At 45.6% G+C, this 27,233-nt stretch overlaps 1 protein-coding gene across 4 annotated transcripts; it reads left to right on the forward strand.

Moving 5' to 3' along the window:
• Positions 1–2,469: 2,469 nt before the first annotated feature.
• SNN (stannin) lies at positions 2,470–25,914 on the forward strand. 4 transcript variants are annotated; one of them, XM_073542865.1, is made up of 2 exons: positions 2,470–2,493; positions 22,980–25,914. In XM_073542865.1, the coding sequence occupies exon 2, from the start codon at positions 23,038–23,040 to the stop codon at positions 23,299–23,301; it is 264 nt and encodes an 87-aa protein (XP_073398966.1). In that variant the 5' UTR covers positions 2,470–2,493; positions 22,980–23,037; the 3' UTR covers positions 23,302–25,914. The 4 variants fall into 4 exon arrangements, with proteins under 4 accessions (XP_073398966.1, XP_073398964.1, XP_073398965.1 ...); XM_073542863.1 differs by lacking the exon at positions 2,470–2,493 and adding an exon at positions 2,500–2,654; XM_073542864.1 differs by lacking the exon at positions 2,470–2,493 and adding an exon at positions 2,517–2,757.
• The last annotated feature ends 1,319 nt before the right edge of the window (positions 25,915–27,233 follow it).

Raw genomic sequence — 27,233 nt, forward strand, 5'->3', positions numbered from 1 at the left:
TACGAGGTGTACGGAGCGGAGCCGTGTGTACGAGGTGTACGGAGCGGAGCCGTGTGTACGAGGTGTACGGAGCGGAGCCGTGTGTACGAGGTGTACGGAGCGGAGCCGTGTGTGTACGAGGTGTACGGAGCGGAGCCGTGTGTACGAGGTGTACGGAGTGGAGCCGTGTGTACGAGGTGTACGGAGCGGAGCCGTGTGTACGAGGTGTATGGAGAGGAGCCGTGTGTGTATGAGGTGTACGGAGCAGAGCCGTGTGTATGAGGTGTACGGAGCGGAGCCGCGTGTGCGAGGTGTACGGAGCGGAGCCGCGTGTGTGCGAGGTGTACGGAGCGGAGCCGTGTGTGTATGAGGTGTACGGAGCGGAGCCGTGTGTGTATGAGGTGTACGGAGCGGAGCCGTGTGTGTACGAGGTGTACGGAGCGGAGCCGTGTGTATGAGGTGTACGGAGCGGAGCCGTGTGTGTACGAGGTGTACGGAGCGGAGCCGTGTGTACGAGGTGTACGGAGCGGAGCTGTGTGTACGAGGTGTACGGAGTGGAGCCGTGTGTACGAGGTGTACGGAGCGGAGCCGTGTGTACGAGGTGTATGGAGAGGAGCCGTGTGTGTATGAGGTGTACGGAGCAGAGCCGTGTGTACGAGGTGTACGGAGCGGAGCCGTGTGTACGAGGTGTACGGAGCGGAGCCGCGTGTGTGCGAGGTGTACGGAGCGGAGCCGCGTGTGTATGAGGTGTACGGAGCGGAGCCGCGTGTGTATGAGGTGTACGGAGCGGAGCCGTGTGTGTATGAGGTGTACGGAGCGGAGCCGTGTGTGTATGAGGTGTACGGAGTGGAGCCGTGTGTGTATGAGGTGTACGGAGCGGAGCCGTGTGTGTATGAGGTGTACGGAGCTGAGCCGTGTGTGTATGAGGTGTACGGAGCAGAGCCGTGTACGGAGAGGAGCCACGCGTGTACGAGGTGTACGGAGAGGAGCCGCGCGTGTACGAGGTGTACGGAGAGGAGCCGCGCGTGTACGAGGTGTACGGAGAGGAGCCGCGCGTGTACGAGGTGTACGGAGAGGAGCCGCGCGTGTACGAGGTGTACGGAGAGGAGCCGCGCGTGTACGAGGTGTACGGAGAGGAGCCGCGCGTGTACGAGGTGTACGGAGAGGAGCCGCGCGTGTACGAGGTGTACGGAGAGGAGCCGCGCGTGTACGAGGTGTACGGAGAGGAGCCGCGTGTGTACGAGGTGTACGGAGAGGAGCCGCGTGTGTATGAGGTGTACGGAGAGGAGCCGCGTGTGTACGAGGTGTGCGGAGAGGAGCCACGCGTGTACGAGGTGTATGGAGAGGAGCCGTGTGTGTATGGAGTGGAGCCATATGTGTACGGGATGTACGGAGCGGAGCCAAGTGTGTACGAAGTATACAAAGCGGGCTTTTCCCACGGACACAGGAGTATACGGCGGAGCCCCGAGGAGCATTTTAAAACACACACGTGATGTTCCACCTGAAGTGATGTGCTGGAAGCTGACCAGAAATGAGATAATTTCATGAGGAGATTGTGACGGAACTAGGAATGCTTCAGATCCATCACCGTGTCCTCCTCCGACAGCGCAGACAGCAGGATCGCCTTGGAATCGGGGATGTCGGCCATGTGAGCGGATCATGATATGTCCTGCACCGGGAGGCTCAGGTGGGCACTACAATGGGAGCCGGGCTGCTATAGTATCTTTGTAGAATCTTTCTTTATTTATTTCTCTCTCTCTGTTCTTTCTTTCCCCTCTTTCTTTCTTTTTCTTTCCTCTCTTTCTCTCTGTTCTTTCTTTTCTTTACTTCTTTCTTTCTCTCTGTTCTTTCTCTTTCTCTCTCTTTTCTTTTTCTTTCTTTCTTTCCCCTCTTTCTTTCTTTCCCCTTTCTTTCACGCTCTCTCTGTTTTCTTTTTTCTCTCTCTCTCTGTTTTCTCTCTTCCTTAGTGCCAGCCACTGTGCCCTCAGTACCAGTCAGTGTGATCAGCAGTGCTAAATGGGTGCGATTAGGTGTGCAGATGGGTGTGACTAGTTGTGAAATGGGTGTGGCTGGGCGTGGCCAAAATTTGCAGCGGTGCGCTGTCTTTCTCCATCTTTCCCTTCTTCAACAGTTGGGAGGTATGATAGGGGCGGCTATGACCAGGGGGTCTGGTTGCCCAATAGAGAGTAGTTCTGCCAGGAATTCTGTAATCATGATTCACAGAGACCCTATATGTCGCCCTGACCCTATATGTCACACAGACCCTGTATGCCTCACAGACCCTATGTTGCAGAGACCCTGTATGTCACAGGCTCCCTATATGTCGCAGACGTTATCTCTGCTGTTTATCTCTCTATATCGCGAATTAAATTGAATTCTTTTCTCAGGCTGCACGGCAGGTCACGTGCTCTCCGTCACGTGATCTCATCTCGCTCCCCGTTGCTACGTTGCTCCCCTCTCCTTGCAGCTGTCGCTATGCTTGACGTCTGTGATTGGTCGATTGTTTCGTCTGACGTAAGCGTAGTTTATAAGTAGGGGGGTATCGTTCTGGTAATTAGAGCAGCGCGGGGCAGGGCTGTGGTGAGTGTGCGGAATATGCGGCTCTGCAGCTCAAACTGTGCCCGCCGGGAGCGCTGAAGGACGGCCGTGCTGTTTCCGCTGCAGCCCGGGAGACGGTGAGAGCCCGCATATACCGTGTATGTGGGTATATACATAGGCTGGCACCATACAGAGCAGCCTGCCTGCAGGAGGGCAGGGAGGCAATGCTGCCAGCTTACCGTAAGTTAGTGGCGTCCCTGGCAGCATGCAGTGCCTGGCTCCTGACAGGAGAGTGGCGTCACACAAGTGCCATGATGGTGCATGGAAGGTGGGGTGTGAGGTCATTATTGGGGGGCACTGAGCCCTCTGTTCTGCGGCAAGGGTGTGCGTGACGGTGGCAGGGTGTGCGTGACGGTGGCAGGGGGTGCGTGACACTGACAGAGGGAGCGTGACGTTGGCAGGGTGTGCGTGACGGTGGCAGGGGGTGCGTGACACTGACAGAGGGCGCGTGACGGTGGCAGGGGGGGTGCGTGACGGTGGCAGGGGGTGCGTGACGGTGGCAGGGGGGTGCGTGACGGTGGCAGGGGGTGCGTGAAGGTGGCAGGGGGTGCGTGACGGTGGCAGGGGGGTGCGTGACGGTGGCAGGGGGTGCGTGACGGTGGCAGGGGGTGCGTGACGGTGGCAGGGGGTGCGTGACGGTGGCAGGGGGTGCGTGACACTGACAGAGGGCGCGTGACGGTGGCAGGGGGGGTGCGTGACGGTGGCAGGGGGGGTGCGTGACGGTGGCAGGGGGGGCGCGTGACGGTGGCAGGGGGGGCGCGTGACGGTGGCAGGGGGGGCGCGTGACTGACGGGGCGCGTGACTGACGGGGCGCGTGACGGTGGCATGGGGGAGCGTGACTGGCATGGGGTGCGTGACGGTGGCAGGGGGTGCGTGAGGACTGCACATCTCCCTGTTCCCGGGGGTCTGAATGATCTGATTTGGAATATTTTGTTATTTTGCGGCTGGGATTAGCGGATTTCTCTCCTCTCTGGCATTTCTCTCGGTATTTCCCAGGCGCGGCTGCTGTGGACTGAGCGGCACACTCCAGCACCCCTTCCCTTTGTGTCGTGCAGCGTTTCATGGCACGATTAATCCGTTACATGCAGACACACGGGCTCTGAGGCGGCTGCAGCTGTCAGCGGGATGTGTGATCTGTTGCAGGGACGTATAATGCGTTTCAGGTCCTTGTAGATTCCTTGTCTGTTGGATTTTAGGCTTCCAGATTGTTCCTCTTTCTTCAGGGGGGGCGATAGCAGGAATGTGCGATCTGGGGTTTCCTCGGGATCCAGTTACAATTGGCGATGTGAGGATGTGTAAGGCTGAGCTGTGCTGCTAACCTCCATCTGCTTCTAGTACAGGATTTTTGTCCAGATCTGCCATTTTACTTAAAAATGTCGCTGCCGTTACCATCATAGTATGAAAAGGCAAAATTTGGCTCCTAGCAACCGCACTCCTAGTTTGACAGAAGGGTCAGTAACTTAATATATGTGGAAGCGAAATAGAGCTCAAATCTGTTGTCACTTAGGTTTTAATTAAACAGAAATGTATTTACCATTAAAAGAGAGAAGACATAACAGAAATACATGATCTCTAAATAAATCTGTAATATTGAATCAGGGCGGATCAGTGTATAGTTGTCATTCAGTAACTGTCCTCTTCCCTCATAAAATCTTTAATAGGACCAGCAGCTGTCAATCCTCTTTTTTGCAATCCACTCTTTTGGATCAGTATTCTGCCTGCACTATACCTGCTGGAACCTCCCTTTGCCTCCAGTCATGTATTGCGCTCTGTCTAATGACTTGCTTACCTGAAATGGCGGGGGCGTGTTCTTTTTCCCTTTGATTGTTGCTTCCTGCTTTTGGTTGGTCAGGATCATAAAAGGGGAAGAAGTGCACACCCCCCAGGAAATAATAGCTAACACCCACTTGCACTTAACTTTTTTTTTTAACTCATTAGGTTCTAAATATTTTAATTGCTAATATCTCCGTAATAAAGAAGTGAAATTAAAGAACAAAAAAAGTTTTATTCCGCTCTGCAACAACTATTACATGGTGTCCAGTTCAATGTTTCAACACGAAAATGTGGTGATACAGTCATGGCCAAAAGTATTGACACCCCTGCAATTCTGTCAGATAATACTCAGTTTCTTCCTGAAAATGATTGCAAACACAAATTCTTTGGTATTATTATCTTCATTTAATTTGTCTTAAATGAAAAAACACAACAAGAATTGTCCTAAAGCCAAATTGGATATAATTCCACACCAAACATAAAAAAAGAGGGTGGACAAAAGTATTGGCACTGTGCGAAAAATCATGTGATGCTTCTCTAATTTGTGTAATTAACAGCACCTGTAACTTACCTGTGGCACCTAACAGGTGTTGGCAATAACTAAATCACACTTGCAGCCAGTTGACATGGATTAAAGTTGACTCAACCTCTGTCCTGTGTCCTTGTGTGTACCACATTGAGCATGGAGAAAAGAAAGAAGACCAAAGAACTGTCTGAGGACTTGAGAAACCAAATTGTGAGGAAGCATGAGCAATCTCAAGGCTACAAGTCCATCTCCAAAGACCTGAATGTTCCTGTGTCTACCGTGCGCAGTGTCATCAAGAAGTTTAAAGCCCATGGCACTGTGGCTAACCTCCCTAGATGTGGACAGAAAAGAAAAATTGACAAGAGATTTCAACGCAAGATTGTGCGGATGTTGGTAAAGAACCTCCACTAACATCCAAACAAGTTCAAGCTGCCCTGCAGTCCGAGGGTACAACGGTGTCAACCCGTACTATCCGTCGGCATCTGAATGAAAAGGGACTGTATGGTAGGAGACCCAGGAAGACTCCACTTCTTACCCCAAGACATAAAAAAGCCAGGCTGGAGTTTGCCAAAACTTACCTGAAAAAGCCTAAAACATTTTGGAAGAATGTTCTTTGGTCAGATGAGACAAAAGTAGAGCTTTTAGGGCAAAAGCATCAACATAGAGTTTACAGGAGAAAAAAGAGGCATTCAAAGAAAAGTACACGGTCCCTACAGTCAAACATGGCGGAGGTTCCCTGATGTTTTGGGGTTGCTTTGCTGCCTCTGGCACTGGACTGCTTGACCGTGTGCATGGCTTTATGAAGTCAGAAGACTACCAACAAATTTTGCAGCATAATTTAGGGCCCAGTGTGAGAAAGCTGGGTCTACCTCAGAGGTCATGGGTCTTCCGGCAGGACAATAACCCAAAACACACTTCAAAAAGCACTAGAAAATGGTTTGAGAGAAAGCACTGGAGACTTCTAAGGTGGCCAGCAATGAGTCCAGACCTGAATCCCATAGAACACCTGTGGAGAGATCTAAAAATGGCAGTTTGGAGAAGGCACCCTTCAAATATCAAGGACCTGGAGTAGTTTGCCAAAGAAGAATGGTCTAAAATTCCAGCAGAGCATTGTAAGAAACTCATTGATGGTTACCGGAAGCGGTTGGTCGCAGTTATTTTGGCTAAAGGTTGTGCATCCAGGTATTAGGCTGAGGGTGCCAATACTTTTGTCCGGCCCATTTTTGGAGTTTTGTGTGAAATGATCAATGTTTTGCTTTTTGCTTCATTCTCTTTTGTGTTTTTTCATTTAAGACAAATTAAATGAAGATAATACCAAAGAATTTGTGTTTGCAATCATTTTCAGGAAGAAACTGAATATTATCTGACAGAATTGCAGGGGTGTCAATACTTTTGGCCATGACTGTAGGTCCTCTTTACGTCTACATAACAAAGTTCAGTAAAATTGTAGATGCATTGCACCGGGTTTACACAGAGTTAATCTCCGTGCAGAGCACATGTTGCCAGGTTGTCACACATTGGAAGTGCTGAGTGGAGCTTCTATAATAAGGTGCAAGAAGACTCCGCTTTTCGTCCGTGATCAGTGCACTGCGCCCAGTGTAAGGACTGAACGTTCCAGGAAGCAAATTACTAGCGCAAACTCTTTTATATCTATGTAATGTAGTGTAAGTGTGTTACATTACCTTCCAGCACCATTCCTGTCCTCTCCTAGATCACTTGACCTGAAATCCGACATCACAGAGGGGTTTGTGTGCAGCGGAAGTCGCCTTCTCGTTATAAGTCTGTGGAACCTTGTATTCGTTTTCATAGACTTACATTGGAAAAGAAACCCCAGTCTACAAAATGTGAGCCAGCAAAGCTAAAGAGCGGTGAGGTGTAGGCCATTGTGGGGTCCTAGTGGTCGGACTCCTAGCGTTTGATTAATTGTGCCCTATTCTAATAGACCAAAACCTGGTACAAACTGTAACTACCCATGTGTACATAAGCAATGCAGAATATTTGCAAACTTGCTCAATGTTTTTTTGATTGCAGTCAGGTATGTTTCTCTCCAAAAAGCTTTTGGAGAAAGCCTAGTTTAAACATTCAGCCGAGGACCATAGACAGAGAGGAGACTAGTCCAGCGACGCCTCTCCTCACTGCCCGTGTACTCATATGTGTCGGAGGTCTGTCCATCAACTAGAGCGGTTCGTTGAGAAGCTGTTTGGGGAGCAGCCACAAGTTAGTCTCATCTATCAGGGCTTTGGAGTCTATATAAAATGGACTGACTCCTAAAATATATAATAAATTGGGTACAGCAGTACAATGCAGCCTGTGCTGTAAATGTTTTCATCAGAATTTGGGAAAGTGATGAAATGTCCTATAAATGTCTGTTCTGTTCCTGATCGGAGGATCTCTGCTTTTAGTTGTGATGAATCTGTGCTGCACTTTATGTACATGCTCAGTAGTGACCGGGGCTGTGGAGTTGGAGTCAGGGAAATTGAGGAATCGGAGATTTGGCAGCAGGAATCAGGTGACAGATTCCCTTTAAGGGTTAAGGTACTGCAGTTCTACTCTCCATAATCTGCTTCCTCGGACTACGCACCTTAAATGAACTCATCCCATGTGTATTACGGTATCATATAACCTGATGTCCCCTATTTTGCGGACTATAAGACGCACCCCAAATTTTGAGGAGAAAAATAGGAAAAAAAAAACTTTTTTCATAAAATGATGATGCCCCTTATAATCCAGGTGTCTTATTGCTTACCGGGGGTGGTGGCTGCGGTGAAGCGGGCTCCCAGGGTCTCTGCTGGAGGAGGTAAGAGTGGCGCGTTGCTGCAGGCTGGGATGAGGGGGTGTTCCGATGTGTGCTGCTGTAGTGCGAGGGGCTCCGCCAACACTTTGTAAAGACTTGGAGTGCCGCCCCCCCCCCCCCCCCGCATATCCATTACAGCGGTGCTGTGGCCTCCGGGAAAATGGGTGGCGCATGCTCAGATTGAGATTTCGGGTGCCAAGATCTCATTGCCTAATTCACAATCCAAGCATGCGCCCACCCCCCCACCCCCCGGCTGCAGTTTTCCCGGAGGCCACCGCATCACAGAAATGGATATGCAGAGGGCTCCGGTCTTTCACAAAATGCCAGCGGAGCCCCCCCCCACCAGAGAGCAACGCAGCCAGTTTCAATCGCAGCGGCACACATCGGAACACCACCTCATCCCGGCTTGCAGCAATGCGCCACTCTTTCCTCCTCCAGCAGCAACCCCGGGACCCTGCTCCACTCCGGCCGATAAGGTATATCCGCATTATAAGACGCACCCCCATTTCACCAAAAAAATTTTGGGGAAAAAAGTGCGTCTAATAATCCGAAAAATACAGTATATTACTGCGGAATTAGGAAGCAGAAGAATATGGGACTGAGTGGTCGCTGGTGGAGTGAAAATGTTGTAATCTTATTGTTCGCATTGTTTGATGTGCTCCTATAAAGGCAGAGCAGTTCTTCTTACTCTTCTTACTCTGATTAATACTTACTCATGAAGTTTGAGAACAAATTCTGAATTCTGGAAAAGTTGTACCGATCACATTTTAGCTTGAACCCGTGACGGAAATATCCAGTTAGTGGCTAAATGAGACTGGTTCTGATTTTCAGACTTATGAGGAAGATTTGCAAAAATAATGACTTAAATATTTTACTTTTTTTATTATACCAGAAGTCTAATTTAAATAAGCATATTGTACCGATATTTCAAAGAGGTTTCCACTTTTCTAAAAGTGTACCCCAACAAAATGTAAAGTAACATGAGTACTTGCCCTCCCCGGTTCTAGCACTGGCACTCCATTGCTGCTCTTGTTTGTGTTTTCGCCGCAGCAGTGACATCTTGTTGATGGCTTACATCACCGCTGCAGACAGTCACTGTTCACAGTGGCTCAGCCAATGTAGACAGCATGAGCTGCCAAAATCAGTGATTGACTGGAATGCTGTAGATTTAACTTCAAACCGGGGCAGTGGCAGAGACGCAGCACAGGACTCCTGGTGAGGGAGAAAGTAAAGCAGTTTTTTTTTTTTTTTTTTGCTCTGAACTGCACCTGAAACCAGAAACCCCCTTTGACTCATTGAACGGCAATAGCTCAGTGTCCCTCCTGCTGCTGAGATCTCACCTTGCACAGTACATGCTGCAGCTGTCAGGTTGGCTGGGCAAAGAGAATATACTTAGAATGATAGTGATTCTGACATGGATTTTCAGAGTAAATACACTGGCTACATTGGGTGTAAAATATAAAGTTTGTATTGTAAAATCTGGAGCCACTGCATGTCCACAGGTTCTTGGTTTGAGTTCATACACCCTGTGCTGGGGGACCTCATAGTGAGCACAGCTTTATGAGAAGCGGCTTGCTCTGTGTGCACATCCTTGCTCAGTGAATGGCGCCCCTGATTTAGGAACCTTGGTAGATGTTTCAGTTTCTTGTAAGCATGTGCTGCTAGGTTAAGGAGCATTAGGTTCCGAAGTCTTGTTTACGGTGTACATGCGGCAGGTGATGGTCCCAGGAGGTGACACATGAGAAGAGGCCGAACCTGACGCACAACAAGCAGAGACTTGTTACAAAGAGGAAATCAACTTGTATCACCTGAAGTTTCTAATGCTCTAGTTCTCATAGGTGATAGTCCCTGGTGAGACAATATCTCTTCTAAAACCGGAGTAATAAGACACATTATCGTTATATAGGGGCTATAAAGGATCTGTCTGCCCTCCTGACTTATCTATTGGAATAAATAATTCTGTTCCCCGTGTTATAACAACTATGAATCAAGTTTACAACTCTGTTCTCCCTCTGTTTTTTCACCTACCGGTTTATGAAAAAATTAACAAGGTGTAATCAATTGAGGAGAGGAGGACTGGAAACTTAAGTCTAATTTATAGGGATACTGTACTTTGATATGAGGAAATGTAACACGAAAATATGCACCTGAATTATTTAGAGGGAGAACAAGTATTTACTAAAACAGCCATATGTTCGTAATAGTGTTAGGTTTTCTTTAACAATACCTGAAATCCCCCTTGGTCATTTGTTGCAACATATAACCCAAGCTGTGGAAAAGGCTTTCCTGATCCGTCAGGGTTTGATCCATTAACTCGTACAAGTATGTGCTTCCTAGCGTAGGACCCCCTCCACATTTTTATATGTACTTACTATGGTTCATCAGTAAAAATCAAGAGTAAAACATAAACGAGAAGGCATGACTGGAGAGATTTGCACCTCTTCTCTATTTTTCTGGCATTAGCTTGCAAATACTGGTGCAAAATGCTGACTGTAATATGGGAGTGTGAGTGGCCGGAATCCTCGCTCTAAACGATCCATAGCAGCTTTAGATTTGTTTGGTAGATTTGGCTTTCTAGGACAGTCCGCAGGTAATTAAATGAGAAGGATCAAGGCACAAGGTAATATGAAATGCGCACACACTTATATAAGATGTATGAGTAAATGAAATAAAAATATATTATACGAATAGGTAAGTATTGAGTTTGCATGCATTTACCGGAGTGTGACACAAAGACATACCAGAAAATAACCAGAGACCCAACAGAGAAAGCACCGAAAAAAGTCAAGACGTGGATAATTAGTATTAAATAGTAACCTTTATTAATCAAGAATGAGGATGGTGAGGTGGGTATATGACAAGAAAAAGGGGCACATAGAAAAAACACAACAGAAAGGTAATGTATAATTACTATGTAAAACAGTGGAAAAACAAGGAGAAACTGCCACATAGTGAGGGAAGAGAAGCACTTGATGGAAATTATTTATTTATATACACCATTCGTTCCATGGTGCTGTGCATTAGAAGGGGTTACAAGTTTTGTGACGCCACAGCGATCTCACCAGCGAGATCGCTGTGTGTGACAGCGATCATCTACCGGCCCCCCTGCCGGGTATCGCTGATCGCTGGGGAAACCTCTGGACATTTTTGGGGTTGATGGTCTCCCGCTGGCCAGCAAGCATCGCTGCATGTGACAGGTGGAAGACCAGCGAGCAGGAGCGGGTAACCAAGGTACACATCGGGTTTCTAAGTGCCGCGCGCCCCTTAGAAACCCGATGTGTACCTTGGTTACCAGCTCCCTGCATCAGCACACTGGTAACTAAGGGTACACAGTGACGAGCGCGCTCATCGTCGCTGCTGAGATCTGCCTGTTTGGCAGCTCACCATCGATCATGTAGCGACACACCAGCGATCCTGACACGTTCATATCGTTGTTGGGATCGCTGGTTAGTCGCTATGTGTGACGGGGCCCTTAGGACAGACTGGAGAGGTGCAAGTTTGTTGCATGCATCATCTGGGTATCATATATGGATATGACGTTTATTGATTCCTCCTGATGAACCGCTACAGGTGGGGAAACGCGTCGGGGTTGACCTACACATGATAAGTGACTTTGTTTATTATATTATGATTCAGAGTATACCCTTGAGAGGGGTTAGTTTGTATTATCTGTCCATTGGACATATCAGTTTGTCACATATGATCATGATGTGGAGGTATTAGATTTTTTATCGTTTATAGTATCCTGGGGTCCTACTTTAGCCTGAGGCAACTCTAATGTTCATTGCTATAATATCAGATGGGCATACCTACACATGACAAGCAATTTATCGGTTAATGTACCCCTATGTGGGGTTCTATTGGGACAATATCAATTGTTTGAGGTTTTGCTCGAGCTTAGGGCATTCTGAAGTTTCATTTCTGCACTATCAGATTATTGTTTTCCCTCCTTTCTGAATAGGGACTGGTAGGGGAGTGAGGGATAGTCCACGTTGAGTGGGGGCGCCAACTCTCGTTTTTAGGGTGCCAACCTTCACGGCTAGGAAGGTATCAGTGAGCCTTATAGTAGGGCTATGTAGCATCCCAGCCTAGGTCTGGTTAATTTTGGCATTGACCATTTTTTCACTGGGATAGGTGTTTTTTAATGTATTAAATAAATAATTTGTTTTAAGGGATTTATATGTTCGCACTATTTCTGATTCCTATGAGATATATATTTCATACGTTCGACAGGTGTAGGATCCCCACTGATTTAATATTAATTAACTATCCTAAGTATAGGTCAGCAATCCCTTTTAAATAAATGGTGTGCAGACAATAGAGGCCTAAACTACACTAGTAAATTGGGGCCTATTCTAATGTCATAGTGTAACTTCACATTTATGTACTGTGACATGTAAAAGTTTGGGCACCCCTGGTCAAAATTATTGCTATTGTGAACAGTTAAGGCTAATTTCACATTAGCGTTTTTTTGCACATCGCATCGTGCGCAATAGAAATAGATTCAAAAAACGCATCATGCGTTTTTGCATTTGTTTGTGTTTTTTATGCGCATTCGTTCTCTAGGGGTTAAAACCAGTGTCTACACATTTTTACGCCAGAAATGCATGCGCACGAAGACGCAGACGAACATATGTCGATGTGCATGCCAGCGTTCCCATTGACTGTAATGCGTTATTTTGTCGCATGTTTAAATGCAGCAGGTTGCGTATGGCGCACCTAGGCGCATACCTTGAAAAAACGCATGCGCACAAAAACGCATACGAACACGTGCAAATGCAAGACCATGCGCACACCATGTTAAACATAGGTACGCATGGACGCGCTGCGCAAAAAAAGCTCATGTGAAACCAGCCTAAGAAAGTTCAAGATGAAATGATCTGAAGTTAAGCCAGGTAATGCAAACTTCCCAGCTTTATTAAAAAAAAAAGTCCTTTGCACTGATGAGGTTAAAATAGAACCTTTGACCAGATGAATTCTTCATCATTGTCAATGATGAAAGGTATGTGTGGGGAAAAAAAGGGCATCTCTCCAACCGTTAAGTATGTAGTGGATCAATCATGCTTTGGGGTTGTGTTGCAGTCAATGGAACACAGAACAATTCACAGGTAGAGGGAAGAATGGATTCAATGAACTTTCAACAAATCCTTGATGCAAACATAACATCATCTGTAAAAAGCTGACATTGAAAAGACGATGGCTACTACAAATGGATAATTATCCTAAACACACGTCTAAATCCACAATAGACATCACACAAAGCACAAGCTGAAGGTTTTACAATGTCCCTCACAGTCCCCTGATCTGAATATCATTGAAAATCTGTGGCAAGACCTCAAAATAGCAGAGCATGCAAGATGACCCAGGACTCTCACAGAGCTGGATTTTCCAAGGAAGAATGGATGAAAATCCCTCAAACAAGAATTGAAAGACTCTTGGCTACAAAGTGTTTACAAGCGTTGATACTTGCAAAAGGGGATGCTACTAGGTGCTAACCATGCAGGGTACCCAAACTTTTGCATTAACCCATTTTCCTTTTTGTAATTTTTAAAATATAAAAGTTGAAAATGTTTTGTTTTTTTTGCCTAAAATACAAAGGAAATGTCATCTTTAACTTTTAGGCCTTTTAAAGATAATTCAACTTGCTTCAACGTGCTTAACTGTTCACAGCAGTTATTTTGACCAGGGGTGCCCAAACTTTTACATGCCACTGTGACCTTTCAGAATTTGGGATACATTAGGAATGAGAAGATTTCTGGCCATTATGACTTGCATCCTGTATGGTTGGCAGTATTTCTGCTTCCATGTGCCTTTCTGCTTTGGTTTACCCCAGTTTCTCCCCTTTGTATCTCCATAGTTTTATAGGAGTAGTTGTAGTTTGTTCCTTCACTGAAGACAGAATTGTAGACCACCTGTTTGAGAGTGAACGATAGAGAAGTGACTGATAAGTGGAGAAAGAGGCATTTTTCTCAAAATATATTACAAAGTGTCTTCTCTCCACTTGTTCTATTGATTTATTAAACAAAGAAAATCTAAAAATGAAAGTGCAGTTCCTATTTAAACAATGCACTGGGAGAAGCTCTGAGCCTATAGTTTTCACTCCTTTCTTTTCATTAGTAAGGCTTGTAGCAGATATGTGGCAGGCAGTCATGTTTTATCCATCTGAGCACATTTCTAGCATTCCCAGGATTTATGAGGAATTGTCAGCACTGCTTCAGCATTGAGAAGACAGATGCGTTTGTCACTGGAGAGGGAAGTGACTGAGCAGCCGAGGGTCCGGTCATCCAGCTTACAATGGAATTTTACACTGACTAAACATTGGCGTTTTGGATATGAGCCACGCAGCGTAGACAGCCCCCTCTGTGTATGTTACACTGAAGTAATAACCCGGATCACATGCTGTATTCTGACAGATAAAATATCCTATAAACTACAGTAATAAAGGAGGATTTAGACTTGCACTTCCTGAGAACAAGACAAAATCCTACATGGTGGCTCCGCTTTCATTGGAATTTTCTTTTAAGTCAGTTATTCCTTGAACTTCCTAAAATTCAGCTCATTTTGTTAATTGGAACCTCCTGAAAGGATTCCGGCACCCAAACCACACCAAATCTATGGGTTCGCAATGATGACCACTTCTCTCCAAAGAGATTCGGAATAAATAAGAAAAATAACTTTTCTTCTTTTTTTACTGCCGTAAGAAGTCACATGAGGATCTGCCCTCCGTTATCTGTCTGGCTAGCCTCCGCTCCTCATGGTGTGATGTCCTGCAGGCTGGGTATGTCATCCTAAGCCTCCACTCCTCATGGTGTGATGTCCTGCAGGGGTGGGTACGTCATCCTAAGCCTCCGCTCCTCGTGGTGTGATGTCCTGCAGGCTGGGTATGTCATCTTAAGCCTCTGCTCCTCATGGTGTGATGTCCTGCAGGCTGGGTACGTCATCTTAAGCCTCTGCTCCTCATGGTGTGATGTCCTGCAGGGGTGGGTACGTCATCCTAAGCCGCCTCTCCTCGTGGTGTGATGTCCTGCAGGCTGGGTACGTCATCTTAAGCCGCCTCTCCTCGTGGTGTGATGTCCTGCAGGCTGGGTACGTCATCTTAAGCCTCTGCTCCTCATGGTGTGATGTCCTGCAGGGGTGGGTACGTCATCCTAAGCCACCTCTCCTCGTGGTGTGATGTCCTGCAGGCTGGGTACGTCATCCTAAGCCTCCGCTCCTCATGGTGTGATGTCCTGCAGGGTTGGGTACGTCATCCTAAGCCTCCGCTCCTCATGGTGTGATGTCCTGCAGGGTTGGGTACGTCATCCTAAGCCTCCGCTCCTCGTGGTGTGATGTCCTGCAGGCTGGGTATGTCATCTTAAGCCTCCGCTCCTCATGGTGTGATGTCCTGCAGGGGTGGGTACGTCATCCTAAGCCTCCTCTCCTCGTGGTGTGATGTCCTGCAGGCTGGGTACGTCATCCTAAGCCTCCGCTCCTCATGGTGTGATGTCCTGCAGGCTGGGTACATCATCCTAAGCCTCCGCTCCTCGTGGTGTGATGTCCTGCAGGTTGGGTACGTCATCTTAAGCCTCCGCTCCTCGTGGTGTGATGTCCTGCAGGCTGGGTACGTCATCCTAAGCCTCCGCTCCTCATGGTGTGATTTCCTGCAGGCTGGGTACATCATCCTAAGCCTCCTCTCCTCGTGGTGTGATGTCCTGCAGGTTGGGTACGTCATCTTAAGCCTCCGCTCCTCGTGGTGTGATGTCCTGCAGGTTGGGTACGTCATCTTAAGCCTCCGCTCCTCGGGGTGTGATGTCCTGCAGGTTGGGTACGTCATCTTAAGCCTCCGCTCCTCGTGGTGTGATGTCCTGCAGGCTGGGTACGTCATCCTAAGCCACACTTGGCATCATATGGAGTAGATGAAGGTAGAGGCTTTGTAGCTTCGTTCAACTGAAGCCTCGAGGTGTGGTTTGTGATGATGTACCCAGGCTTTAGGACTGGGAGGAATACTGGACATCTTAACTATATTGCATATACTTGTTAACGAACAATGTTCTTAAAAGTGTAACTGTATGTGGTGCAAAGAAGTCGAACCCAAGCTCTAATAGCTGAGCGATAAGAAGACACCAGTGTTCTAAATGGTATAAACAAATATTAGATGAGTTGCCCCCACCCCATCTGTAGAAACAGCACTACTCTTGGTTTTGGGTTATGTCTTTTGTGTTGTATTGAATGATTCTGAGCTACAATATGTTGCATGGTCCATGGACTTGAATGGTTTCTTCACATATAACTCCCAATTTAAAGGTTGGCACTACCAGGATCAGATTTGGCTGAAGGTAAAAGAACTAAGGCCTCATCTAGACAACCGCAAAAAACTGATTGTTTTGGACTTAGATCAGAATTTGGTTTGTGTCATCAGTTTTCCTCGTACGTGGAGAAAAAAAAAAAAGATCCCGCTTCTCCTTTCTGATGGTCCATGAAAATCGGACCGCACTCAGAAGTCATCCTAGTGCAGTCTATTTTTTTTTTTTTTTTTCATTTTTTTTTTCCCTAGACCCTTAGACTTGCATTGATTTTGATCTGACCTTCAGTCCACAGAAAATCACAGATATGTAAATGGCCCCATAGACTATCACAGGTATGGGTGCCATCTGTGAAAAGCACTTGTCTGAGGATATTGGACGTCTGAATGAGCCCTTAGAGATGGCACAAAATCTAACCTGTATGTATGGTATGGAAATACTAATATTTGCTACATGCTTTCTGAAGCTTAGGGTCAATTACCGCTCACTACTGGATGTATTGATTATTTTCTGCAGTTAAGAGTAAAAATAAGAGGTGTAGAATATTGATTCTGGGGTAATCTAAAGCCGTGGTTTACATGTATATAATTTATTACTTCCAGGATTCTAAGGAGCTGCGAGGTTTTTTTTTTTTTTTATTCATGCAGTGAGGATCTTGATCATGGCTGCACGTAATGCCCTCATCCTTACAGGAATGTACCGTATATATGTATGGAGTCAAAACAAGACATAATCTGTTTTATCCAAGAATCACATGTTAGAAATAAGCCTTTGAAATGTAGCTTTTAATAGGTATTTGCTACATCCACCTCTCTAGGCCTTCCCATTCCGGCTTGTGTAACGCCTATATTTGAAAATCATACAATCTTTTTTATATCCATGCAACAGGGCTGTGGATGCAGTAAGCCTAGCCTCCGACTGCTCAACTTCCCCGACTTCACAGCATCGGTCACTGAGCATGTGCATAAAGTACTGCACAGATTCATCTCCACTACGACCCCCCAGCATCAGTCACTGCTGAGCATATACATAAAGTGCAGCACAGATTCATCTCCACTACGACTCCCCAGCACTGGTCACTACTGAGCATGTACATAAAGTACAGCACAGATTCATCTAAGCTACCCACTCCACAGCATCGGTCACTACTGAGCATGTGCATAAAGTGCAGCACAGATTTATCTCCACTACGACTCCCCTGCATCGGTCACTACTGAGCATGTACATAAAGTGCAGCACAGATTCATCTCCACTATGACTCCCCAGCATCGGTCACTACTAAGGATGTACATAAAGTGCAGCACAGATTCATCTCCACTACGACTCCCCAGCACTGGTCACTACTGAGCATGTACATAAAGTACAGCACAGATTCATCTAAGCTACCCACTCCACAGCATCGGTCACTACTGAGCATGTGCATAAAGTGCAGCACAGATTCATCTCCTCTACATCTCCCCAGCATCGGTCACTACTGAGAATGTACATAAAGTGCAGCACAGATTCATCTCCACTATGACTCCCCAGCATCGGTCACTACTAAGGATGTACATAAAGTGCAGCACAGATTCATCTCCACTACGACTCCCCAGCATCGGTCACTACTGGGCATGTACATAAAGTGCAGCACAGATTCATCTCATCTACATCTCCCCAGCATCGGTCACTACTGGGCATGTACATAAAGTGCAGCACAGATTCATCTCCACTACGACTCCCCAGCACTGGTCACTACTGGGCATGTACATAAAGTGCAGCACAGATTCATCTCCACTACGACTCCCCAGCACTGGTCACTACTGGGCATGTACATAAAGTGCAGCACAGATTCATCTCATCTACATCTCCCCAGCATCGGTCACTACTGGGCATGTACATAAAGTGCAGCACAGATTCATCTCCACTACGACTCCCCAGCATCGGTCACTACTGAGGATGTACATAAAGTACAGCACAGATTCATCTAAGCTACCCACTCCACAGCACCGGGCACTACTGAGCATGTGCATAAAGTGCAGCACAGATTCATCTCCACTACGACTCCCCAGCATCGGTCACTACTGAGCATGTACATAAAGTGCAGCACAGATTCATCTCCACTACGACTCCCCAGCATCGGTCACTACTGAGCATGTACATAAAGTGCAGCACAGATTCATCTCCACTACGACTCCCCAGCACTGGTCACTACTGAGCATGTACATAAAGTACAGCACAGATTCATCTAAGCTACCTACTCCACAGCACCGGGCACTACTGAGCATGTGCATAAAGTGCAGCACAGATTCATCTCCACTACGACTCCCCAGCATCGGTCACTACTGAGCATGTACATAAAGTGCAGCACAGATTCATCTCCACTACGACTCCCCAGCATCGGTCACTACTGAGCATGTACATAAAGTGCAGCACAGATTCATCTCCACTACGACTCCCCAGCATTGGTCACTACTGAGCATGTACATAAAGTGCAGCACAGATTCATCTCATCTAGATCTCCCCAGCATCGGTCACTACTGAGCATGTACATAAAGTGCAGCACAGATTCATCTCATCTAGATCTCCCCAGCATCGGTCACTACTGAGCATGTACATAAAGTGTAGCACAGATTCATTTCCACTACGACCCCACAGCCCCGATCACTACTGAGCATGTACATAAAGTGCAGCACAGATTCATCTCCATGACTCCGACCCCACAGCCCCGATCACTACTGAGCATGTACATAAAGTGTAGCACAGATTCATTTCCACTACGACCCCACAGCCCCGATCACTACTGATCATGTACATAAAGTGCAGCACAGATTCATCTCCATGACTCCGACCCCACAGCCCCGATCACTACTGAGCATGTACATAAAGTGCAGCACAGATTCATCTCCATGACCCTGACCCCACAGCACCGGTCACTACTGAGCCTGTACATAAAGTGCAGCACTGATTCATCTCCACTAAAAGCCGAGATCCTCAGACCAGGAACAGAACGGACATTTTATAACTTTCCCAAACTCTTATGGAATCATTTACAGCACACCCTGCATTGTATTGCTGTACCCAATGTGTTACATACTTTAGGAGTTGGACTTTCCATTTTATACGGACTCCGACTCTACAAAGATGGAAACAGACTATAACTTCACAGCGCCAACTCCACAGCCCTGCTATGCAATATTTCTACTGTAAGCACAATACCCAATACAGGTAAGCACTATACAGTTTCTTAGAAACGAGGGGCTATGGTAGCGTAGTAGCAGCTGTGTCTGCGTGTTATCTGATTAGTGTTTGATGGATTTCTCTACAAAGTTATATGAACCCTGGTGGTGTTAAATATCTGAAGGATCTGGCCTCTGCAATGTGAATCTTTGAGCAAATTATGGTATATTTTATACAAATGTAGGTTTGGAATCTTCGCACTTGGCACTTAATGGCCTTTTTCCTTATTTCAGGTTTATTTATCCTTCAAATTTTGGTATAGGATTATATTTAGCTATCTAGTCTTGGTGCTAATCAATTCTTTGGAATAAAAATCGCATAGTCCTGTGTTCTATAGTGTGATTAAATACATGAATGGACATAGTATTATGGATACTTCATAAATTCACACATTTTGAGATATTGTTTAACTAGTATTGTATCCTTTTGTAAAGCGGTTTTCCCTGCCTATGTATCAATTGGTTTGAGGCAACGGATTTTTATCTTTCATGTTTGTCTATAGTTGTGAAATTTTTCTAATTTTGAGATGAGTGACACTTTTGGTTTATTGGTCACCAAAAAATGACATGACCTTTGTGATACAATATTTCTACAGTACATAAAGAATGAGAAAATGTGCTGCACCACTTACTGTAGTGATCCTAAAGTCTGATGTAGGGAAGACGGACTTTCCACTGCGCTGGAGCTCGTTCACACAGTAGTGCAATAGTACTAATAGTCAGGGCTGTGGAGTCGGAGTTGTGGAGTTTTGGCTTACCAACTCCACAGCCCTGCTAATGGCACGACAACAGTAAATTACAATGGGAGCATGCTCACTGCCATATTATCTTTCTTATCCATCCCCTGTGGACTGTGAGCCCTCGTGGGCAGGGTCCTCTCTCCTTCTGTACTTGTGTGTGTCTTGGATTGCTCACGTTTATTATACTTGTCTATGTATGCCCCTTTTTCACATGTAAAGCGCCATGGAATAAATGGCGCTATAAAAATGAATAATATAAAAACAATGCATGTTACAGTAGATGCCATGTCTATTACCGTAACCCCTCTAGAAACAGAGTACGGAATTATACTAACCCCAACATAGTGCACAATACAGTGACATAGTGCTCGGAATAAAAAATCCCTTGGTGCGCTAAAAGCACACCAGTCTCAAGTCCCAGTCCATCCTAATGTTCAGACTTGCCTCTGTATGTGGCTCTTGCCCCTCATACCATCATTTCTGTTGATGATGATTTTGGAGGGTCCACATGTTACTTTGGGGGTCTCTACAGCTGGAGAGCATTGGCTTTATCATGAGTTCTGCAATGACAAGAAACCAGACATTTGTCACTTCATTAAGCCACAACATCAGCACCTGGCAAGGAAGCAATAGCTATAAATCTGGATCTGTCTGCCAAGGAACAGCACTGAAAGCTTTCCCTTCATGGCTGGGAGTGGATGCAGTGCTACACACTGTCTTGATGACTTTTCTTTTTTTTCACGCCTGTGAATACACTGACCTCTGGCTCTGCTGCTTAGTCTTGTCTTTATAACAATTGCATTTTTTGAAAAAGGGCCAGAAGGCACAAAGTGATGAGAAAAATCCCACGTGCTGCAGATGTGATTGTGATTGATTTTTTTTTAGGCTTTGTAATTTGTACTTGTAGTTCATGGGTTTTCTGGTCGGGGCTGGTCTTTTACTGAGCATGTCCTCGCTGCGCAGATTCATGGCTCTGGGGTATATTTCACTGTGTAGATTTCGCTTTAGGACTCAGATATCCCCCATACACATAACTAAGTTGGCCAAAACCTGAAAATGTTGGCCTTACCAGCTGCCTCATGTTTTTATAGAGCCGTCCTGAGTGACTCCCCTGGAAGTAGGATTGGCAATGTTTAAGTTCAGCATACTGTATCCCAGGCGTCTCAAACTCAGCTGGGTGTATGGGCTGGACATAAAAAATGAGAATTTGACTGGCTATATTCCTTGCAGGATGAGATTACATTTTTGGCCTGTTTAATTTTATTTTTTAAATGTATTTGTAGCTTGTGGCGATAACAAACATGCAATTTATGTTTGTCCATAAAACAGCATTTTTAGTGACAATTTTTTTTTGTTTCGTACTTGAATTTATTTTCCTTTTTTTTTTTGTCCCCCAATTTTCCTCATACAGTACTGATTAACATCTTGTAGTAATTTTCCCCATCTTTCATCAATGTCCCCCATCCTGGTTTCAGTCGTGTAGTAATGCCCCAGCCTGGTCCCCATCTTGCAGCAGTGGGCCCCATCTTGCAGCAGTGGGCCCCCCCCAGCCTGGTCCCCATCTTGCAGCAGTGGGCCCCCCCCAGCCTGGTCCCCATCTTGCAGTAATGGTCCCCTTTATGCTGTTCTTTACATACACATTTAAGAAAATCCTTCTCTCCAGACCTCCACTCTCTCGGCAAACAGCGTCCTCTTCTCCACAGCTGGGGCAGTGCTTGGCACTTGCATCATACGCTGCCCGCCCCGTCATGCTGTCAGCGGTCAGCCTCTGATTGGCCTCTGCCTGCTCTTGGTAGACGAGCTCTCTGCACCGATATACATTTCAATTGAATGTGCATCTGTGGCTCCCTGGACCGGGACACATCGTCACGGGAGGTCACGTTCCTGCGGGCCCCGTGTCTGAGACACCTGCTCTATTTATAACAGCATATAAGCTGTTGTCAGATGTCTGGCAGTGTCCTACTTGCCTCTAAGAACACATGCGTGCTTGTCCAAATTGAGCGTGCATTACTCTGAAGTTAGGGGTCAGGTGGAATAGCTGTCAACTGAATGCCATTGCCTGACAACCAGCAGGTTTACTGGATGTGTCTTGTTTTAAAAGGACGATGTACCTGAAGTTGTATGGAAACCTTAGGAACTGGGCAACTGTTTGGCCTCCATTGTGTGTTCTCATACTACCATCATTTAATATAACAAGAAGTCATAAGACAGATTTAAAAAAAAAAAAATTAAATATATTATAGGTGAACTATGAGTTTATTCAGAACTTCGGTCCTTTGAACCAACTTAAAGGGGACCTGTCAACGGGGTTATAAAGTGCTGCCACTAATTTATACGCAGCTCACTTACATCCCGACAGTAGCGTGGCACATCTGTAAAAACTGGTTTCATAAAGGTCCTGCACTGCATGAATATTGCTGCCGAGTGGTTGGATGGATGTCTTCAGACAGCGCTCTGTCCACAATCGCCACCTGTTCGCATTTGATGACCCCTCCAAACCATATGTAGGGGATGTCAACCAAAGGGAGTTGCAAGCAATAAAGGTGGGTCTGAGCGCAGGGACGGAGACACAAAACAATCGTCTTTGCATGTTTTTCCATGCAGAATGGCACCTTTGCAAACTATTTTTCAGCGGTATGATGTGTGCAACTGTTGGGTATGGTAATGGGTTTACAGGGACTTGTATTAAATGGCAGCATTTTATGAAGGGAATTTTGAGACCTATTATCCACTTTGAGGTGAGTATATGTGTCAGTAATGTTCCAAAGAAGGTGGTTAAAGAAAGAGCAGCCATTAATGTTCCCTGATCTCTGATGTCAATAGTCCATGATGACCATTATTGGCAGGGCTGTGGAGTCGGAGCCCATTTTGGTGGAGTTGGAGGTTTGGCTTACCGACTCCACAGCCCTGATTATGAGTGTGAATGCCGGACTGGTCTGACGCTGCTGTGATCAGTTCTGGAGCTTTGGGCTTTATAACTGTTAATGCTATATCCATGACATCGATGATACAGCCTCATTGTGACCACGTCCATCTCTGCACCATCAGTAATATATTCTTTATTCTCTGCAGTTTCCCAACTCATTGGATTGAAGGCTGAAGACTTGAACTTCTCCACCTAACCCCAGCCATGTCTATCATGGACCATAATCCCACCACCGGCGTGGTTACAGTCATCGTTATTCTCATCGCCATTGCAGCCCTCGGTGCCTTAATTTTGGGTTGCTGGTGTTACCTTCGTTTGCAAAAGCTCAGCCAGTCTGAAGATGAGGAAAGCATTGTTGGAGAAGGCGAGACCAAAGAGCCTTTTCTCTTGGTTCAGTATTCTGCCAAAGGGCCTCGGGTGGAGAAGAAAGCCAAGCTGACCCCCAATGGCACGGAGATACATAGCTAAGTCTCCCAGCCAACATGTGTGAAAAAAGCAGAACTAATACTGTGAAAATAATGGACCCGTGTACTGTTCGGATGGTGAATTTCCTCCGTAGGAGCCCGTCTCTAGCTGATGACACTGCATGCGCGCAGTACTTTCCTACAATCCTCCATCTTCATACCCCGTGTTACTTGAATGTGCTTCATCCTGCTTTTATGGACTACACCCACCTGGAATGTGAACATCCTCCATCCAGTGTACATAAACTAAAGTTTTTTAAGCGTCCAACTGATTTAATGTATTAATTTGCTGATTACCCAATTTAAAGGGTTATGTTTTATTTTTTCCATTAACCATGTCTAACCCACTGATGAATTCTTACATAGTGAGCCTGGGCTTTGGCTATGACTCTACACACTACAAACTCATGTCCTTCAAGAAGGAAAAAGGGGCATACACTATGCTGTGTTGGATTTGTTGAATTTAGCTTTATCACTGCAGTGACCCTGCCACTTCCGGTTAGACCTCCAAATGGAGCCTGTGATCGGGAAAATGCCTTACAAGACGTGTGCCAGGAGGCTCCAGGTGACGATGCGGCAGAAGAGCATTTAGAGATTTTATTTTTTATAATGATGAAACGAGCATTTTAGATTTTCATGACGATTCCTACATTTGTATGTTTGTTGTTATTGTCATAAATTATTGTCCTGATGAATAATGTACAGTGTTTTTACCTAGAACTGTCATTTCTTAGTATGTAGCGCAAAGTAAGAGCTGGCGAATGCCACTTGGTGTTCTGGATTTGTCCTTTTAGTGGAAAAAATTAGTCTAAAGTTGGAGTGAATTTGGTTCTTTTGGAACCAAATGACTTTCTTGATAGGCTCCATTTATGTATATTGCTAGTTAGGTCTGTACCCATCCACTGGGGATAATACAGTCACTTGGCCAATGTCACAATGACTTCGCTACTGGGAATGACTGATACCATAAGGAAGCTGGTGCAATGTAATTTTTTTTAGGTTATGCTAGACAGGATTCTGTGGCCACTTTCCAATTTCGGAGTAATTATGGACACATTTTAGCATTGGCATGAATCAAGATGCAAGCTTTTGGTTTTCTTTTGAGGTCCATACACCCTAGTAGGACAATTTAGGCAGGCGTTGACATAAGAGAGCCCCTTCCAGTTACTGGATGGGTACAGGGGCTTTAGCACATAATTTAGGGCTCCACTCATTTTAATCATCCAGTCTATTAGGAAGGAATTAGGACAACTCAGTAGTTGAAGGTGGATAGATCAAAATTGTGTTGAGTGTCCATCCCCTACAGCCGTCTTCTAGGCAAGGTCATCATTGTGATCCCTACTGTGTTGGACTCTGGAATATAAGCAATGATAAAAACACAGACTAGACTTTTTTGCAATACGCTGACACAGTATGAGTTCAGGTTTGTACATTTTTATTAGTGATGAGCCCAAGTGCTCGTTAATCTAGTTTGCCTCGGATATACACAAAGTACCTTGAGCGCTTGAGTGACATGTTCGAGTCCCTGCGGCCGCACGTTTCACGGCTTATTAGAGAGCCACACATCATTGCCGCTTAATGAAGGGCATGGAAGGAATAAGATGCGCTGAATGAATTATCAAATTAATGTCAGTGGCGTGTGCCTTACTGTGCCTCTCCAGAAAGGTTATTCCAGTCCAGACTTTAGGCGTTACTTTGGTGGTGCTGCCTTAAAATGCCAAAAGTTGCTACGTTTTGGCGCAACTTCAGGTTGCACAAAAATTTGACTCAAGTGTTTTAGACTAGTTTTGATGAATTGAGGCCAAAGCGTTGGCACAAAGCTGAGGTGCCGTGTGATCATGCTACATGCTAAGATTCTAGCACATGGTGCCTACTGCCCACCAAACAGCATGGCGATAGACACTGGCACAGTCACTTATCAAAATGTGCAAATAGTACATGCCGCGAGCAACATTTAATGTTTTTTTTTTTTATTTCAAACCATTTTTGCACAGGGTTTGTCAATGGGAAACTGTTACATAGAAGGGGAGAGGATTTAACACGCACCAACATGGCAAAAATTTGGCGCAAAGATGGATCCAGACGTGAGCCATGTAGTGCAAGTTGACACAAGTATCTAGTCTAAATTTACTCTACATATTTAACTGGATTATTAAATCTACTCTAATATACATTTTAAGAAGCAGGAAAGTGACCCAAATATGTATGGCTGCCAGAAATGCTAAGTTTAACCTGCAGATCTCCAGCAACTTTAGCTGTGATTGTAATTTGTTTTAAAGCAATAGGAATACCTTAAAGATGTTACATAGGTTTGGGTTAAAAAAATAAAAATAAATAAGCCTCTGGCGACCGGTCATCGCTTATCTTGTCCAATGATTGTATCTGGTATTGCAACTTCAAGGTCTTTGTGCACATTATAGAACACGATGAATAATTTTTTTACTGAACTAAATGTAAGAAATAGAATTGTTTCCTCCGGTGATGAATCACATAAAGCTCCACGGCGTGATCACCCGATGATGTGTGATTAGTATTGTGGCTGGTTGTTGTGTGAACTTTCGCCCATCTTGGTTGTTATGAGTGTCTTGGCCTCGTAGAATAAACTTCTCATACTGTGCTGCCGTCTGATTAATACCCACTGTTATACACATGCGGCTTTATTCCAATGAATCTGATTATCCACTTCTGTAATGATGAATCAAAAAGTTTTATTCTTTTTTTAATTGTGATTTCTTTATAATTGATTTTTTTTTTTTTTTTTTTTAAGATAAATTAAGGCTGTGTGCCCACGTTGCATTTTTGTAAGCGTTTCCGCAAAGTTTGTTCCGGATCAGACGCTGCAGAAACGCTTAAAAGATGCTTCCAATTAATTTGCATGCATTTTTGGCTTTTTGTGCCAATGCATGCGTTTTTAACCGCTCAGGAATCGCTTAGCGGCTAAAAACGCAGCATGCTCATTAATTTCCACATAGCTGAGCGTTTTTAGCATTCCCCCAATGTTCACAGAAAACACGTGTCAAAAAACGGGCGGCTTTTTGGCAAGAATCGTGCGGAAAAAGACGTGTGTTTTCTGGGAAAGGGGATGCAGTTCCTGAGTGTTTACAAACGCTAGCGTGGGCATATAGCCTCACAGTCAGCGGAAACCTGACAAAAACCTTTTCCAAGATTGAAACTCTTTAAGGCTGTGTGCCCACAATGCGATTTTTAAGCGTTTTTGCCGCGATTTTCGGCGCGAAAACATTTAAAAATCTTGTACATGACGCACCCCATGCATTCCTATGGCATTCCGCGCATGCTGTACTAATGCTGCGCTTTTTTCCGCGGTGGAATCGCATCGCGGAAAAAATCGCAGCATGCTCATTCTTTTGTGCGGAATCGCAAAGAATTGCCGCGATTCCGCACCCATAGGAATGCATGAGAATCGCTTACTTCCCGCATGTGGCTATGCCCACCATGCGGGAAGTTAAGCGTCTCATGTGCGGTTGGTACCCACAGTGTGGAGGAGAGGAGACTGTCCTCCAGGCCCTGGGTACCATACCCCTGTAAAAAAAATAAAAAATAAAAAATCAGGGTATATTTACCTTCTGACGTCCCGCGCTGCATTCCCGGGCCGCAGCGTTCCCAGTTATGCCTTGCGGCAAGGTCCTGTGATGATGTGGTCTCGCGAGATCGCTATAGTAACGCGAGACTACGTCATCACAGGTCTCGCAAGGCATCGCTGGGAACGCTGAGGCCCGGGATGGCAGTGCGGGATGTCGGAAGGTAAATATACACCGATTTTTTTTTTTTTTTTTTTTTTTTTTTTTTTTAACATTTTATTTTTTACTATTGTTGCTGCATAGGCAGCCTCAATAGTAAAAAGTTGAAGACAATTGTCAAACACTGTTTGACGAGTGTGACCAACCTGTCAATCACTTTCCAAGCGATGCGTCAAAT

Source organism: Dendrobates tinctorius, unplaced genomic scaffold (genome assembly GCF_039654945.1).
Source record: "Dendrobates tinctorius isolate UK_male_01 unplaced genomic scaffold, ASM3965494v1 ptg000129l, whole genome shotgun sequence".
NCBI classification, from domain to species: Eukaryota; Metazoa; Chordata; class Amphibia; order Anura; family Dendrobatidae; genus Dendrobates; species Dendrobates tinctorius.

What these genes read in the sequence shown, in the direction of transcription:
- SNN (XM_073542865.1), top strand. Translation starts at nt 23,038, where the DNA reads ATGTCTATCATGGACCATAATCCCACCACCGGCGTGGTTACAGTCATC.